Source organism: Cucumis melo, chromosome 8 (assembly GCF_025177605.1).
Source record: "Cucumis melo cultivar AY chromosome 8, USDA_Cmelo_AY_1.0, whole genome shotgun sequence".
NCBI classification, from domain to species: Eukaryota; Viridiplantae; Streptophyta; class Magnoliopsida; order Cucurbitales; family Cucurbitaceae; genus Cucumis; species Cucumis melo.
In genome coordinates this window covers 1,925,022-1,943,280 of record NC_066864.1, presented here as the reverse complement: position 1 = coordinate 1,943,280, position 18,259 = coordinate 1,925,022, and the positions used below count along the sequence as shown (strand labels likewise).

General features: G+C 37.2%; 1 protein-coding gene and 1 long non-coding RNA gene across 5 annotated transcripts; both read right to left on the bottom strand.

Annotated features, from left to right (window-relative positions):
* Positions 1–930: 930 nt before the first annotated feature.
* LOC127150598 (uncharacterized) lies at positions 931–7,152 on the bottom strand. Of its 2 annotated transcripts, XR_007823095.1 has the most exons (3): positions 6,546–7,152; positions 1,479–1,888; positions 931–1,351 (listed from the first exon to the last, which is right to left on the bottom strand). It is a non-coding gene; the product is annotated as an uncharacterized LOC127150598 (long non-coding RNA). The 2 variants fall into 2 exon arrangements; XR_007823094.1 differs by lacking the exon at positions 6,546–7,152 and having other exon boundaries at positions 1,479–2,216.
* Positions 7,153–12,892: 5,740 nt separating this feature from the next.
* On the bottom strand, positions 12,893–18,220 carry LOC103484519 (pentatricopeptide repeat-containing protein At2g33760). 3 transcript variants are annotated; one of them, XR_001762024.2, is made up of 3 exons: positions 17,751–18,220; positions 13,639–16,482; positions 12,893–13,546 (listed from the first exon to the last, which is right to left on the bottom strand). XR_001762024.2 is itself a non-coding variant. In XM_051088611.1 (3 exons), the coding sequence occupies exons 2-3, from the start codon at positions 15,744–15,746 to the stop codon at positions 13,947–13,949; spliced, it is 1,725 nt and encodes a 574-aa protein (XP_050944568.1). In that variant the 5' UTR covers positions 15,747–16,482; positions 17,751–18,220; the 3' UTR covers positions 12,893–13,946. The 3 variants fall into 3 exon arrangements, 2 of the variants coding, with proteins under 2 accessions (XP_050944568.1, XP_016899291.1); XM_051088611.1 differs by having other exon boundaries at positions 12,893–14,749; positions 14,825–16,482; XM_017043802.2 differs by having other exon boundaries at positions 12,893–16,482.
* Positions 18,221–18,259: the final 39 nt, after the last annotated feature.

Here is an 18,259-nt window from a genome sequence, read left to right as displayed (position 1 = left end):
TTTAAAAGAAATTAGGATGTTTGAAAACCAATAAAAATAAAATTTGGAGTGTGTCTTAATTCATTTTTATCAAAATAGTTTTAATAAAAACGAACTTTAAAAAAATAAATATTATTTTTCTTAATCAATCCGAACACACTTTGAAAATTAAAAAAAAAAGTCTAGAAAGAAAAGAAAACTATATTGAGAAAAATAACAATTTTTTCTTAGACAAATTTAGACAGAGAAGGGTTGGGAGAGATATGCGAAAGAGGAGAAAATTAGTGTTAGAAAAAGAAAATTAGAAGCTTGTTTCTAAAAGTACTTTTTTCAGTCAAAAAAAAATCTGCTTGCACTTTACAGTTTTAGAAGGTATTTAAAAAACAAGGAACATAATTAGTTATCAAACCAACTTCATTACTACACACAGTTACAAAAATCTAAAAGAAAGAAAAAGAAGATTCCATTTTATAACAATTTTATTTATTTATTTTTAAGTTAATAAGGATAATAGTATTTATAGCAAACACCAAATACTTACTAAACAAAAATGTAAATGTAAATGATTACCAAATTACGCGAGTAAACTATACACCAATCTTTTTTGTTGTTCTTATCAATTCATTAAAATGAAAAGTATACATTAGTGATAATCAATAAACCTTCACAAAGCAATTGCTTTTATGGATGCCACGTATGTCAATATAGTACACTTACGACACTAAACCATCTTTTTCTCACTATTAAAACGATTTTGTGTTATAATGAGCCTAAAATCACGTTAAAGCATTTTTTTGATATTAAACATGCACAATAATTTCTTTTAGATTTTACACAATGTTCCATAACAACAAATATATACCGAGTGTCCATGATCTACTACATTCCTATACACAATGTAGACTTGCATTAATGTCATGTCAATTTCAACTCACAATCACTAAATTGATAAAAGAAAAAACTTTTAGGATATTATTTTATCAACGAAACGAAATGAGGTCAATTCCAAAAGCAGCAGTTTTGAAGTGCATATTTGACCTTGCTATCATAGATATGATATCTCATATCCTTCTCCAAATGCCAAATTTTATTTATTTATTTATTTATTTTAAAAAAAATGGATAAGCTTAGAAGCAAAATCAAGAAGCAGATGATGGTGACAGAGGACAAAGCAATGCATTGGCATTTGCTCCCACTTGTTTAATTATTTTATGAACTTCACCATTCCCTTTTTCACTTTTTTGGGTGGATTTCAATGTGATCTTTGTTTGTTGTACCTTTTCTCAATGTTGTGGCTCAAAATCCATCTGCTCCCAGATTCTAGTGATCCTTTGGAAAAAAAAAAGAAACCCATAACTCTGCCACGTTTCGTCTGTAAACAAGAGAGGTAAATTTTTTAACAAATTAATGGATAAGTACAGGGAATCCATGAAAAGGAATAGAAAATATAACTTGATTTAACCCAAAAGTAAGAATGGATCAAGACCTCAAACCCATACCAGAGTCAGAAATGTTGAGAGAAGTTTTCTCAATCATTACAATTCCCAATCTTCACAATCTTGACAGTCAAAAGTTCAAAGTTTTTCTCTTTCCCCCTCCTTTAAACAGGTTTTTGAAAACTTGTCCCACAAAGCAACTTAATTTTTCCATTAAGCTCGAACTTCCCTGCTGTTTTACTTTTGTTTTCACCCAACTTCTCTATGAGACAATCTTCTCTTACTTAAAAGAGGAGTTGACAAAGTAAATTGAACTTTGGAAAATAGTTTGGTAGTAAAAGTGTCCAGTTTCTTTTTGTCTGCCAAATCTTCTGTTGTTTTTCCCAGCTATGGTTATTCCTGACATCAGAACCTTCAAAATTTAGCATTCTTGCTGCTAACACGGTTTGTACTTTATCTCTCGCTTCCAAAAGCTGCAATAAAGCTAATATCATACAAAATTTGAGGAAAATATTGGGTTGTTGGTATATATGGGACAGCACGAGTTTGCACAACATAGACCAATTGTCAAGTTACAGATCACTTGCAACTCTTTCTTTTATTAAATGAAAAAGAAAGAAAGAAAAAGGTCTTCCATCAGGATTTTAATTTTCCTTCTCATGTGTTGGTTGGACTATTCACCTCCGATTTGCAAATCCATTTTCATGCATTTATCTTGGAAAGAAGAGATAGTGGTTGCTTGCATAGGATAGCAGAACATAGACCAATGCCAATCCACTATACATGACCCATCAGAAATATTAAATCACCTCTAAATCTAAAAGCTCTTGATTAAGGTTGATATAATTCCATAATATTTTTACTAACACGTGGAATCATATTAATTTGATTCAAGAAATTCAAGATAAATTAATATAAACTAGAAATAAAACAATATTATAATATTTGAACTAATTTTTTTTAAGTAAAATGATTTAGAGAAAAAAAGATTTTAAACCTTTGACTTTTTGATCAAGATCGAGCATATACCTCAAACACATGTGTTCGTCTAAAAGCTTGCTTCTATGCTATAATAAATAACCATTAAACCTAAATGCCTAAAACCATAAGCTAGGCATAATCAAGTGGCAGCATTTAACAAAAATAAAAAGGGAACAAAATTGCTGTTGCGGTGCCGACCAACTTGGCGTAATTAAGAAAGTAACTAGTGGAGGGACTATTTAGAGGAAGAACAGTGTTTGAGGCAAAACCCTACTTTAAATCAAAGTGGAAATCGTGCAAAGTAGTGAGGTGGGATATTAAGTATAAAGAAGAAAAAGAAATTCTCTAAGTGGCAAATAAAGCGACTCCATTTAAATCCTCTTTTCTTTCAAAGTGGATCAATAAGTTTCAAGCAATTAAAGAACTCTAAGCCTTCCAGGTCAATACACACTCCCAGGGGAAATTTTGAATGCAATTTCAATCTTGATAGAGAACAATCAAAGTTTACATGTCCAATGAATTTTAATCTTGATACAAAGCAATCAAAGTTCACATGTCCAATCTTATTCTATCGACAAGTTCCAACAGGACTATGGTGGCCAGATCATCATAATTAAATCTTTATTCTTGGCTGTAAATCATTCTAACTTAACACCACTAAAGTGCTTTATCGAGTTGTTTTAATAGTCAACTCAACAATTAATGGCAGCAAATTTGGGATTTGGAGTTTTACCATTGAAGACATGAGTTCAAATAGCATATCCATTTCTCTAATTACTTTTTGTAGTACAAGAAGTAAGATTTGAACCACCTAAGCTTGTTTTGGCTCCATATCTTTAATTACTCTCACCCCAGACACGACTGATCTCGTCCCTTCTCACTGTAATCTTAATAGTCGTGTCTGGGGTGAGAATGAAATTGATATAAAAAGGTATAAAGATTAAAACAGAAACCCCCAGGATAACAATAAGCAACAGTTGAGTTAATATTCTTTCCTTAGCGCAACATGCAAGTGAAGGATTCAAACATTTAACCTTTTGAACGACAACACATATCTTAACTAGTTTAGTAACGTCAAGGTTCCAATCATAAACATCTAAATAATGTTGTTCATTATTTTTTTCAAACATGTCACAAAGGCTTCAACTCAAGTGGTATATGCTTGGCTTATTCTTCCTCTTAAACTGACGTGGACTTGATCACGGGAAGTCTAACAATACATACATTAAATCACTTCCAGATTATACATGTATTTTAACCAAATAAATACAATAATATACAAAACTTTTAGAGAGGAACCTCTAAATATCATGGGATTGGTGGCATCTTAACAAATAAAGTGGCGAATATCAAAAAGGGCGGTTGTGGAAAAGTGGAAAATTCGGTGTGTGTATATATATGAAGTCTGGAGCCATTAGTCAACTGAAGAGACAAACTACTATGTCGTTTGCTTGGTCCATTGAGTTTATTTTAAAGTGAGAACTTTTGGTTTAATTGCCCCTTCCTGTTGGAGTTGGAGATGATGGGGATGTATTGCTCTTTCCATTATCTTTTAACCCACGCTTTCCATTTCAAAACCATGTCCTCTCCAATTACCAAAAATTCATAGTTCCATCTCTTCCGTATAATCAATAAGCATTTACTCAAATATTCAAAGATAATAGTTATGAATAATAATCGGGAGAAATATGATACAGCAGTCGGGGTAAATATGTTTCCTTGGGTTTGGAAGGATTTCAGAAATTTATGATAGGGGACTATGAGATCTGCATTGTTTCTTTCCAAAATATCTTGGCAGTTGAATTTATGTATGGTTGAAGGGTTTGAGATGTTTTGTTTGTAGAGTACGTGCTCTGATTGTTCAAAAGAAGAAATTGCAGAGACTGAGTCATATTGTAGAGATCGTAGTTTGTAAAAGGTAACTTCAAAAGCTTGAATTTATAAAGCTTATGAGAATAACAAGCTAATGAAAATAAAACATGCTTGCCCACTAACTGAAACTTCGACTTTCATATTCCATGCTAAAAAGCTCAATCCACTAACCTAACAACTCTAAAAACTAGTTAAGATGACCAATGCCACTAACGGGTTAACTGAATGTCACAGTTCCTTCGAATCTAAATATCAAAGTTCAGCCTAAAGAGGGAACCAAGTGGCGAAACATAAATCTAAAAAAGATGCTAACAGGAACTTTGTGTAACAAACCCAAAAGTACCTTTCCCTTTTCCTTTGTGCTCAACGTTTCAACGTATCCGTCCCACCTAAGTGGACTACCTTTTTAAAGCTTCCCACTTTTCAGATGGGATTCTCTCCAAAGTCCACATTGCCTCTTAAATCTCCCCAAACTCAGTTTTCTCACATTAATAATTAAGTCTCATTCGCTGTAACGGAATCACTTTCACTCACTCAAATCAATTTAAACAACATCGATTAGCCTACTTTCAATCAGCTCACTTTACCAAATGAAACCTTTTTGGTTTTATATTCTTGATACGGGTCCCACCCTACTACTCCACGGAGAGATTCATACAACGCATTCCCCAGTGTCGGATTCGAGAGACAGCTCGCTCATTTTAAAAAAATTTCATCAACGGCTTTCAACCTAGGTCTGAATTTCTTCCCAAGTATCCTAAACCCTTACCCCAAGGCTGCCCAAAATGGCTTTTCAGAATCGGCACATTCTTTATAACAGTTTACCTGAGCATTCAATGAAAGATCAGTAAAGCATTAATTTAAGAAGTTTTACTCTCTAGCTTTTACTTAAAAACAATACATTTTCTTATGGAATTGCCTGACCTTAAGTGGTTTGATACATTCCTTATGCGCAACCATCATCGTCAGCCTTGTTAATTCCCACAATAACAACATATCAATCAAGAAAGGTCATAACATAACTTCGTAAAGGCGATCATTCAGGCCCTAATATTGGAAGTTGGAAAGAAGAATCACAATGATTACAGCCAACGGTGTCTATGAGGGAAAATAAATGGTGAAGGCGAAAAGGTGTTTACCTACACTAGAAAACTAATTGGTCTTAAAAGGTCACAGTTCATACAAGATGAGAGAAGAATTGTTACTATTCATACTTAAAAACTAGGGAGCACCAAAAGAAAGCTTCGTCATGAGAACGGAACACAGACTAGCTCAGTCCTATTACCAAAGGGATTGTCATTCCACAGTTCCTTTTAAGCAGCAAATGCTTACCAGCCATCTTCCAGATATGTAATAAAATCTCCAGACTAGAATTTATATCATTTGATATCATGTTTCTTTCAATATTTTTTAATATCGCATCAGGATATTTTTTTCTATCTACCTGTGTTACCTTAACCAATCTTAACATGAGAGTTATGATAATATGAACCTGGGTGTCCTCGCTTTACCCCATAACCATTCAAGTACTCAAGAGTCAACCAACTAAGATTGACTTTAATCCCCATGAATAAACAGCCACGAATTCAATTAAAAAGGTCTAAGGAAAGAAAATTGAACAAAAACTTTGTACTTTCTATCTAAACGAAGAAAATAAAGCATTATTTTGGGGAAGATTTATTCTTGTTAGCCACTTATGTTTCGGTCAAATATGAGATATTGATTAGATTTGCTATTTTATTATTTAGTTGAGTTATTTGGGAAGGTACGTATTTTTTAGTTAGGGGCATAATGGTCTTGTGTTTATTTGGCTGAACAGACTGGTTTTAGTTTGCGACAGAACGGTCTTTTACATTATGTTATTGGTTTTTGGAATGTAATCCTTAGGTATGATGGTTAACAGCTTCAAAAATATTTTTGCAATTTTTAATCTAGTGTTGCATGGCCTGAGCATTCATATAAGTCTAATCAACTTGTTTGTAGAGTGTTCAAAAACCTTGAGCAATAAATCAATCCTCCTCACCTCCTAGTCTTCAATTACAACTCTCAAGGTAATTTTCTCTAATTCTCCCTTCAAGTTATCCCAACTGATATTTGGGAATTTTAGTAATTGATAACGAGGAGTCCCCATAGCAAAAGGCTTTTAATTTCAAATGGTTAGGCTTTCATATCACATGGCTAAGACTGCAAGGTTTGTAGTTGTCCATGCATAAAAAGCTATGTTGGAAAAGATCGTTCAAATTTACATTGCTAATAGACAACGAGTTACTATCTTACATGTTCCTCACCAACGGCTTGGGCAGCTTCTGCATCTGCAGGGTTAGTCTATCTACAATTGCTTGGTTAGGTAATAGGTAGAGCCTAAGCAACAAAACGTAGATGAATACCAACTGCAACAAAAAGTGAAACTTCCTAAAAGCATATTCAAATAAAATACAAAGGAGAATGTCAGTTCATAATGTAAGGGTGAGGAAATACAACCCCACCGAAGTCCCTCCCGAGATGTGAATAACAATAAACATGAATAAATAAACAAAACAGATCCAAGTGAACCGAGATGCAAAATATTCCTCAAATTTATACATCGGACAGTAGAGAAGCAGTTCATAATACGACCCTACACAAAAGCAATATTGCACATAGAAATTAGAATTACCATGAGATAAATTTAAGTGAAGCTGCGACTTCCAATAAATAAAAGAATAATCATCACATTTAGGTGCATTTTGGACTAAACTATACATAAACAGTTCTATGATCATTGAAACATTAACTTTTTTGACTTTTGAATTGAAAAAGTGGCCGTGGAATGTTTATCCCACATAGGACCACTTAAAAAAAAAAAACAGCATTGTTTGAACTGTTATGGTACCTTGACTTATATCGAGACTGTTAGAATTAGTACTTTTGGAAAGAATAAAATATACTTTTGGAAAAAATAAAATATAAGATTTTATTTCCTAAATATTTCCTAAATCTTTTCCTTTCTTATTCCTATTGTACTCTATTTATACTCCCTTTGTACCTATTGTTTTTGTTCATAAGAAAAATAATAAAAACTAAAGTATCGTGGTTTTTCTCCCGGTTCTCGACGTAAGTCTCGGGTTGTTGTTAATTGCTTTCAATATGGTATCAGAGCAAAGCAATAACGAAACCCTAGAAAATAACCTAGGAGAAACCCAGATCGAAACTGAACCCGTCACCGCCGCCGCCGCCGCCGCCGCCGGAATCGCCGCCGCCGTGGACGCCGCCGTCGCCGCCGCCATGGAGAAACTGCTCCAGAACCTACAGAAACCGCCGATCTACCCAACGGGAGTGGTTCCGCAGCCGTACGCGCCGCTCGTGTCCGGCGCGTGGGCCCACGCGCCGCCGCCGTTTCACGTCACCGCCCATCCCGTTCCCTTCTACGCGCCGTCGGATGTCCAGCCGTCAAACCCTTCCGGCCATTCGCATCCTCATGCGCCGTCTACGAGCTCCGGACAGCATCCCTCAACCGTAAATTTGTCAAATCAGTACAGTAAGCAGCAGCTGTACGTTGACCCTTTACAGCAACCGCTGTTTTCTGGTAACGGAATTGATCAACCCCAAAACAGATCGGACATTGAAGCGGGCGAATCTTCAACGCATTCCAAACCAACCGAGTTGCCGATGTATTCCAAGAACCCGGTAACTTCGTTCCCTAATTCACAGTCAAATTATATAACTGGCTCTTTGGGTTCATCTACAGGGAATTTTTCAGGCGAAAAATTAAATGGTCAAAATTATTTTTCTTGGTCCCAATCAATAAAGATGTTCCTCGAAGGTCGATACCAGTTCGGATTCTTAACTGGAGAGACTGTACGTCCTCCACCAGGAGACGCCTTGGAACGACTCTGGAAAGGAGAGGACTCACTTATTCGGTCCATGCTGATTAATAGTATGGAACCACAGATCGGCAAGCCTTTACTATATGCAGCCACAGCAAAAGATTTGTGGGATACAACTCAGACCCTTTACTCGAAACGACAGAATGCCTCTCGGTTATATACACTGCGAAAACAGGTCCATAATTGCAAACAAGGGACCCTGGACGTAACTACCTATTTTAACAAGCTCTCTCTCCTCTGGCAAGAGATGGATTTGTGCAGAGAGACAGTTTGGGACACACCAAATGACAGTACACAATATGCTAAACTTGAAGAGGCTGACCGTGTTTATGACTTCCTTGCAGGACTTAATCCCAAATTTGATAATGTTTGTGGTCGTATACTCGGACAAAGACCTCTTCCCTCGCTAATGGAAGTTTGTTTTGAAGTCCGCCTGGAAGAGGATCGCACTAATGCCATGGGTGTATTGACTACCCCTACCATTGACTCCGCAGCCTTTAGCGCTCGGTCCTCAAATCATGACAGTGACAAGAATAATGGGAAGTCAATTCCTGTGTGTGAGCACTGCAAGAAACAATGGCACACCAAGGATCAGTGTTGGAAACTCCACGGTCGTCCCCCAGGAGGTAAGAAACGGTCCTCCAACGAGAAACAGAACTCAGGACGTGCCTACATTAGTGAGACTACACCTGCTAGCACTTCTCAATCAACTGATCCTACTGTGAGCCAGACCAAGACTCCGACTCTGGGTGCCATTGCTCAGTCAGGTATGCCTCAGTCCCTTGGGCTTATTAGCGTTGATGGGAAGAATCCCTGGATCTTAGACTCGGGGGCTACAGATCACTTGACAGGTTCTTCAGAACACTTTATCTCATATGCCCCGTGTGCCGGTAATGAAAAAATCCGAATAGCCGATGGCTCTCTAGCTCCGATCGCTGGCAAAGGACAAATAGTTCCCTTTGACGGTTTTGCTCTCCAGAATGTTTTGCATGTCCCTAAACTGTCTTACAATTTGTTATCTATAAGCAAGATCACTCGTGAGTTGCATTGTAAAGCTATCTTCTTACCTGAATCGGTTTATTTTCAGGACATGAGCTCGGGGAGGACGATTGGCACTGCCCGGCATAGCAGGGGACTTTACATCCTTGATGATGATACCTCATGTAGTAGTTTGTCTAGGGTTAGTTTACTGTCATCCTACTTTAGCACTTCTGAACAAGACTGTATGTTGTGGCATTTTCGACTGGGCCACCCAAACTTTACATATATGCAACATTTATTTCCCCACCTTTTTTCTAAAGTTGATGTCTCTTCTCTATCTTGTGATGTGTGTATCCGGGCAAAACAACATCGAGTCTCTTTTCCCTCACAACCATATAAACCTACACAACCGTTTAACCTCATCCATAGTGACGTTTGGGGTCCTTCCAAGGTCACCACCTCCTCGGGAAAGCGGTGGTTTGTAACTTTCATTGATGATCATACCCGTCTCACCTGGGTCTACCTTATCTCAGATAAATCCGAGGTTCCATCCATTTTTCAAAACTTCTATCATACTATCAAAACACAATTTCATACAAAAATTGCAATTCTTCGAAGTGATAATGGTCGGGAATTCCAAAACCATAACCTTAGTGAATTTCTAGCCTCCAAGGGGATTGTTCACCAAACCTCATGTGCCTACACTCCTCAACAAAATGGAGTGGCCGAACGAAAAAACCGACACCTTGTGGAAGTAGCCCGCTCACTTATGCTTTCCACTTCCCTTCCATCATACCTGTGGGGAGATGCTATTCTTACAGCTGCTCACTTAATCAATAGAATGCCTTCTCGTATCCTCCACCTTCAGACTCCCTTAGATTGTCTTAAGGAGTCTTACCCCTCTACTCGTCTTGTTTCTGAGGTTCCTCTTCGTGTGTTTGGGTGCACCGCCTATGTCCATAATTTCGGCCCTAATCAGACCAAATTTACCCCTCGGGCTCAGGCCTGTGTGTTTGTTGGGTATCCCCTTCACCAACACGGTTATAAATGTTTTCACCCGCCGTCTAGGAAATATTTTGTCACTATGGACGTTACTTTCTGTGAAAACCGACCCTACTTTCCTGTTAGCCATCTTCAGGGGGAGAATGTGAGTGAAGAGTCTAACAACACCTTTGAATTTGTTGAACCTACTCTTATTACCGTGTCTGACATTGATCCTCATCCCATAATCTTACCCACAAACCAAGTTCCCTGGAAAACATATTACAGGAGGAATCTCAGAAAGGAAGTTGGGTCCCTTACTAGTCAACCGCCGGCTCCAGTCCAAAATTTCGAACCTCCTCGAGACCAAGGTATGGAAAACCCTACAAAACCTTGTACTAATAATACAATGAGTGAGAATGACAAGTCTGATGTTGCTGTTCTTGAAAATATGGAAGAAAAGAACCGTGATGATGAGACTGAGGTTAGAATAGAAACCAGTAACGATGAAGCTGAACAGGGTCATACAAGAAAACTTGATGAGTATGATCCCTCTCTTGACATTCCAATTGCATTGAGAAAAGGTACCAGATCATGCACTAAACATCCCATTTGCAACTATGTTTCCTATGATAATCTCTCTCCACAGTTTAAAGCGTTTACAGCAAACCTTGACTCTACCATAATACCGAAAAATATCTACACTGCTCTAGAGTGTCCTGAATGGAAGAATGCTGTTATGGAAGAGATGAAGGCTCTCGAAAAGAATAGAACTTGGGAGATCTGTGCTCTACCCAAGGGACATAAAACTGTAGGATGCAAATGGGTATTCTCTCTCAAATACAAAGCAGATGGTACGCTTGATAGACACAAGGCAAGGTTAGTTGCAAAGGGGTTCACTCAAACCTATGGTATTGACTATTCGGAAACTTTTTCTCCAGTTGCTAAATTGAATACTGTTAGAGTCTTGCTATCTGTTGCTGTGAACAAAGATTGGCCTCTATACCAGCTGGATGTTAAGAATGCTTTTTTGAATGGAGACCTTGTGGAGGAAGTCTACATGAGCCCCCCACCAGGATTTGAAGCCCAATTTGGTCAGGAGGTGTGTAAACTCCAAAAATCTCTATATGGTCTGAAACAGTCTCCGAGAGCATGGTTTGACAGATTCACTACCTTTGTCAAGTCCCAAGGGTACAGTCAAGGGCACTCTGACCATACTTTATTTACAAAGGCTTCCAAAACAGGAAAGATAGCTATTCTAATTGTTTATGTGGATGACATTGTTTTGACTGGAGATGATCAAACAGAAATCAGTCAACTAAAGCAAAGAATGGGTGATGAATTTGAAATCAAAGACTTGGGAAATCTGAAATATTTCCTTGGAATGGAGGTGGCTAGATCAAAAGAAGGTATTTCCGTGTCTCAGAGAAAATACACCCTTGATTTGCTAACCGAGACAGGTATGTTGGGATGTCGTCCTGCTGATACTCCTATTGAATTCAACTGTAAACTAGGAAACTCTGATGATCAAGTTCCAGTTGATAAAGAACAATATCAGCGCCTTGTAGGTAAATTAATTTACTTATCCCATACTCGTCCGGATATTTCCTTTGCTGTGAGTGTTGTCAGCCAGTTTATGCAGGCTCCCTATGAGAAACATATGGAAGCTGTTAACAGAATCCTGAGATACTTGAAAAATACACCTGGTAAAGGGTTGATGTTTAGAAAAACAAATAGAAAGACCATTGAGGCATATACTGACTCAGATTGGGCAGGATCTGTTATTGATAGAAAGTCTACATCCGGTTATTGTACCTTTGTTTGGGGCAATCTTGTAACTTGGAGGAGTAAGAAGCAAAGTGTTGTGGCCAGGAGCAGTGCTGAGGCTGAATACAGAGCTATGAGTCTGGGAATATGTGAGGAAATTTGGCTCCAGAAAGTCTTGTCAGATCTTCATCAGGAATGTGAGACACCATTGAAGCTTTTTTGTGATAATAAAGCCGCTATTAGTATTGCTAACAACCCAGTGCAACATGATAGAACTAAACATGTTGAGATTGATCGGCATTTCATCAAAGAAAGACTTGACAGTGGAAGCATATGCATTCCGTACATTCCTTCAAGCCAACAGATTGCTGATGTTCTTACCAAGGGGCTTCTCCGACCACACTTCGACCTTTGCGTTAGCAAGTTGGGACTCATTGATATTTACCTCCCAACTTGAGGGGGAGTGTTAGAATTAGTACTTTTGGAAAGAATAAAATATACTTTTGGAAAAAATAAAATATAAGATTTTATTTCCTAAATATTTCCTAAATCTTTTCCTTTCTTATTCCTATTGTACTCTATTTATACTCCCTTTGTACCTATTGTTTTTGTTCATAAGAAAAATAATAAAAACTAAAGTATCGTGGTTTTTCTCCCGGTTCTCGACGTAAGTCTCGGGTTGTTGTTAATTGCTTTCAATAGAGACGTTAACATTTTAGAGCTTAAGTAACTTGATGGAAGAGGCAAAGCCGTGCAAAATGTTCATGCCCATTGAAAAGGTGTCGTGTGGAATGCCCATTGAAAAAGTAAAGCCGTATGGAATCCTTATGCTAATTAAGACAACATAAAAACGCAGTAAACTTGTAACTTACAAGAACAGAAGGAATGCAAGACAATACTTGAATTATGGATTATGACACGCAGTTTAAATTTCAATGTTTGCTTCTTGAAGCTCCATCTAAACCAAAAGCACTAAATACAAAATTACATTGAAATTTAAACTTCGTTTTTTTTTCTTGGGGGGGGGGGGGGGGGGGGGGGGGGGTGGTTTGCTTCTTTAAAAGTACTAACCATCAAATAAGTTTGAAAAAGCTCAGAACAAAAGGACTACATGGAGCAGAGCCAAAAGTCATGATGAAAATTGTAAATTGCGGGGGAAGGGAAAAAAAGACCAATTGAAGGAATATATAAGAGCGATCACCTCAAAGAATTTCTGTATGTCAATACAAACGCATTTTCCATGGCTGAACTTGAAAGCGCCAAAAAGTTAAAAATGAGTTGCAAGAACAACCAAAAGAAAATGTGCATTGATGATAAATGTCAATGATATCCACTTTCACCAATTTAAGAATCTAATTATGAAAGGTTGTAAACCTGACAGCAGCCAGACAACACTCGTAAGGCTTAAGAACCCGCTGACACATACTTTGTACCCAATCGCAGTTGCATCCACCTCCTTCCATAACCCGCTATGTCAACATTTTTTGAGATCATGTTGATGCAAGGAACAAAAAATTCTTAGGTCCTACATCCATTTAATTTTGAAGTTACCAAAGAACGAATAATGTCTTAGAGCAAATACACTTCTTTCCCTGAGCCTGCAGCATTGCATAAAACGTTAAGTGTTTCGTTCGAAGCTACCAATTTCTCCCCAGAAAATCGAGTTTGCATCTCATATGATGGCTAATAAAAAAAAAAAAAGAAAAAAAGTTGAATGACGATCAATTGTCTTTCCGTAATCTTTCCTCTGAAAAATTAGATTCTTGTAAATTTACCATTTGAGAGATAACTGCCATATAAGTGATATTATGTGATGCTACTTCAATTTTCAAATGCATAGGAACACCTATTCAGTACCTGCTTCAGGGATCGATCATTGAATAAATATGGGACCCGGCAGTGGGAAAACCGATCAAGTTACAACTAGATCACCGCAATTTAAAAACGAGCAGCAGTGACAGGATTGCTAAAAAATTAGAAAATTCAGCGAAATTTCCATGACTGGTGGCAGGTTAGCTCATAAGTCCGATGAAGTCTCAGTAACAGCTAGAATTCTCGAGATGAAGATTATGAATGAAAATTATCACCAATAATCAAGACAAGAACACGAACCATCTTTGAAGTGGTGAAAACGAAATTTATCCCTAACAATTATTTCTCTATCAGCAATAATAGAGATGTGTTTAATAGCTGAATGGCAATCCTCACACATTCGAAGGTTCTTTACAATTCTAATAGTCTCACCTTGATTGGTATTAAGTAAACCAAATGCTAGTGCAAGCTTCTCACTGTGATACCTAAGGGCATAATCCCTTTCTTCTTCTTCCAAATCATGCATTAAGGACTCCGGTGCTGGTACATAGCCTGATTCACTACATCGACACATTAATTCATCTAAATACCTATATATAGTGTTTGTCTGAGGATGGGACTTGTCACCCATGCTAAATAAATAGGTCTTTCGATTGATTTCTATGGTGCTATAGCCTACTTGCTTCTTTAGGCGTCGTCTAGTCATCATATTTCGTACCATCTCCACCCGATCCATCCTACCGGCCAATGCATATATGTTAGAAAGCATTACATAATGACCAGGGTTTTCTGGCTCAACGGCTAAAACATGTTCTGCAACCTTAACTCCAAGGTCAAAATTTCTATGCATTCTACAGGCCCCGAGCATTGAAGTCCAAACTGCCGGGCCTGGCTCCTTGGGAAGAATTTTTTTGATAAATTGATAAGCATCGTTGAGCAATCCAGCACGCCCAAACATATCTACCATGCAGACATTATGTTCTACTCCCGGAACTAACCCATACACTTCCTTCATGCTTGAAAATACCCGACGACCATCATCAATCAACCCTGAATGAGCACATGCAGATAAGACTGCAACGAATGTAATATTGTTAGGACGAGGACCATAAGCTCTCATTTCACCAAAAAGCTTCATCGCTTGCTTACCGTGGCCATGCATCCCGTACCCTGAAATCATGGCTGTCCAGGTGACAACATTCCTTTCTTTCATGGAGTCAAAAACTTCCTGCGCTTTGCTTACGTTCCCACATCTAGTGTACATGTTAATCAATGAAGTACCAAGAACCACGTTGAGATCAAAACCATTAACATTAGAATAATCATGCAACCAGCAACCGAAATCAAGGGCTCCTAGCTGAGAACAGGAAGACAATAAGCTCACTATTGTTGCTGGATCAGGTTGCAAACCCGACTTCATCATCAGATGAAATAAATCAATTGATTCTTGCGGGAGTCCATTTTGCTCGAACCCTGATATAAGTGAGTTCCAAGCTATAATTGTTCTTTGTGGCATTGCATCAAACACCTTCTTGGCAACTTTCATATCACTAGCTTTAGCATAGAGAGCAATTAAAGCAGCCTGAACATACATATCCGAACCATACCCACAAACCATAACATGAGAATGAATTTCTTTACCCAACCTTAGAGCTGAAAGATCCGCACAGGCTTTAATCACAGACGTAAAGGTGTAATTCGACGGGGGAGCACCTGAGAAAAGCATGTGACGGTAAAACAAGACAGCATCAATAGAGAAACCAAATTTGGAAGTCACTTTGAGGAGGGAATCAAAGAGGAAAGAATCCGGATTAGGCACAGTGGGGAACAATCGTCGAGCATAGGTGATTGAACCAGCGGTACAAACCAGAGAAATAAGCTTAGTGAGGAGGGATCGACTTCTATGGAGTCCGGAAACGATGATATGGGCATGAACTTGTTGAAGGTTTCTGAGACGGGGACCTGATCGAAGAAGTGCTTCGTAGACAGGAGAACGCGATTGCGTGTCAAAATTGCGAGTTACAGGATGTTGAAATGCAAGTTGTTGGGTTTGCAGTTTAATTTTGTTCATAGTTGGATTGGTATCCAACGGCTTTGCAGTTTGCACTAAGAGGGGAAATCATTCAACCTACTAGATATTGGAACAAATATTGACGATTATGCCCAAACTACAACCGATCAAGTAGGACTCTTTACAGTTTCAGATCCTTCAGTTGAAGCTCCAGAATCCAAAGCGTCGCAGATCGTGTAAGTCCTTGTTGCTTCCTTTCGTCGTCCTCGGCATTCAGCTTGGTGCGAACTGCCAAAAATCCCATGCCTCCTAAGTATGAAAGTTCGATTTATTTCGCGGGATTGATATAATATACAATAAGTTGAGAGTTATGCAAATATGGCGGTATGATTTTCATTTTTGGGGATGGTTTTTTCCAAGTTATCTTCTTCTCTTAATATCCTTTTCACATTTAGCGAAGTCCATTTACAACTCTGTCGCTCCAAATACAAGCTTATGAACTACAATATATAAACTCCACTTAATGGATCGAACTCCCAATGTATTTAGTAGTACACTTTTTCTTTTGTAGCTGATTGCAAAATAGAGATAGACACAATCTTTGCAAAATATATATATTCACAATCCTTCCATTGCGCCGTGTTTCTTTGTTTGTCGTCACGCCACAAGCCTTCCACCTCAACAAATTGACTTCATTTTCTCTCTAAACGTTCCTCCTCCTGCCCCATTATGTCTACGTTGATGGACCAAGTAATTACCTCGCTCTAGCCAAGTTAATCTCACATATTGACGAAAACTACGACAACAAAGTTTTTATATTAGACTAAATTATTGGCCTGGTTATCTTGGTTGGACGAAGTGACGAAGTCTTTACACACACATGAAGATGTATAGAAGAAAAAATGTTAGAAATTTTGAATTCTACGTTTAATTGTAAATTTGGTTTGAATTAACTTGAATATTAATTATTTATCCATTAAAAAAAAGATAGTTTACAAATATAACAAAAAAAAAAAAAATAAACATATTTATAAATATAATAAAATTTTACAAACATATATATATATATTAAAAAAAACAATATTAATTTTTTACAAAATATACATAAAAAAATAATTGGATAGGCTAAATTAGTCGGTCCAAATATGAATTGGACTGACCCATATTTATGTAATGAATAAATGAGCGAAAATTAGGTTACACGGGTTAAGCAATAATGGTCAACTTAGATAAATTTGGACTTGGATAGAACCGACCTTTGGCTTTCGAGTCGATTCATCATGTTACAAATCAATATATATATATATATATATATATATATATATATATATATATATATAAGCAATGGAACCAAATGCCTACCTATTTAGGGGTATTGTGATGTGAACTTTACATAAATTTGGTTGGGTTCAGGCTCCAGTTTTTTTGCTACAATTCGTTTAATATAAAAGTGGTTGCTAACTCTGCAATACCCCATTAATATCTTTGCTAAAGTAAATTAGAAATGAAACAGTATCTTAAAGAAGAAAAAGTCAAACCCAATGAAACTAAAATGACAAGTAAACAACAATTTTGTTTAGTACAAAAACTGGGGAGATGTGGGGTTGAACATCTCAACCATCATATAAAAAGTTATGTCAATTATAAACTAAGTTCACTACAACAACGATGTAAGCAAACATAGACAAAAAGAATTTAAGCTACTTATGTTATATCCTAAACCAAAGGAAGACACTCTAAGAGATTCAAATCCCTCATGCACGTTGTTCAACTATTGAAGCTACATAAATTAGCTAAAATGAATATTGAAAAAATACAATAATAACAATGATTAGAATATTAATATTTTGTAAATCCTAGAAGTACCGGAAATTTTGTAGTTCAACATGTAACGTGTCACATGTGAAGTACAAAGATTCAAACCTCCAATTTGTTGGTAAATGATATGATAACATATGCTTTAAACAATTGGGTGAGCTACAATAAACTATTTATTTCAAAATTTAAACAGAGTTGGATTCGAAATAAGAACAGACAGATAAAAAAAGGGATTTAAGACAATACTTGCAACTGAGCAGTGGGCAGCCTCTTTTTTCAAAGTGAAAGTTCAAAACTGTCGGTTATTGAGCACTAAAGCCTGCACGGTAGGACCTTAGAAGGAGTATGTAAGAAGGAGAGAATCCACAAAAGTTCACAAAAGTTCACAACAGTGAACAGCCCGTAGAACTAAATGCATTAGTGAACACTAAAGCAATTGTCTTCGTCAATTTTATTGAAATTTGAAACAGCAAGGTTCTACTAAAAAGCAAGGCAGAGCCAAGAATCTAAGAAAAGAGTACTGCCATCTTTCAACTTTTCATGATACGTATGCCTATTGTCTTCCAGTTCCAAGCGAAATCAAATGAATCAGTGATATTTGCTTCTACAACAAATCCATTCAACTTAAAACATCAGATTAATACAGAACTTCGGCTCTTCAATCACGAAGTTAATAATCATATCTCATGACAATTCAGTGGCCAGGAAAGCTTAGTTCATTAAATTCTTCCCATCAATCACAGCTCTTCTCTTTC

Excerpts from the sequence above, each read along its gene's own strand:
- LOC103484519 (XM_017043802.2), bottom strand. The coding sequence starts at position 15,746 with ATGAACAAAATTAAACTGCAAACCCAACAACTTGCATTTCAACATCCT.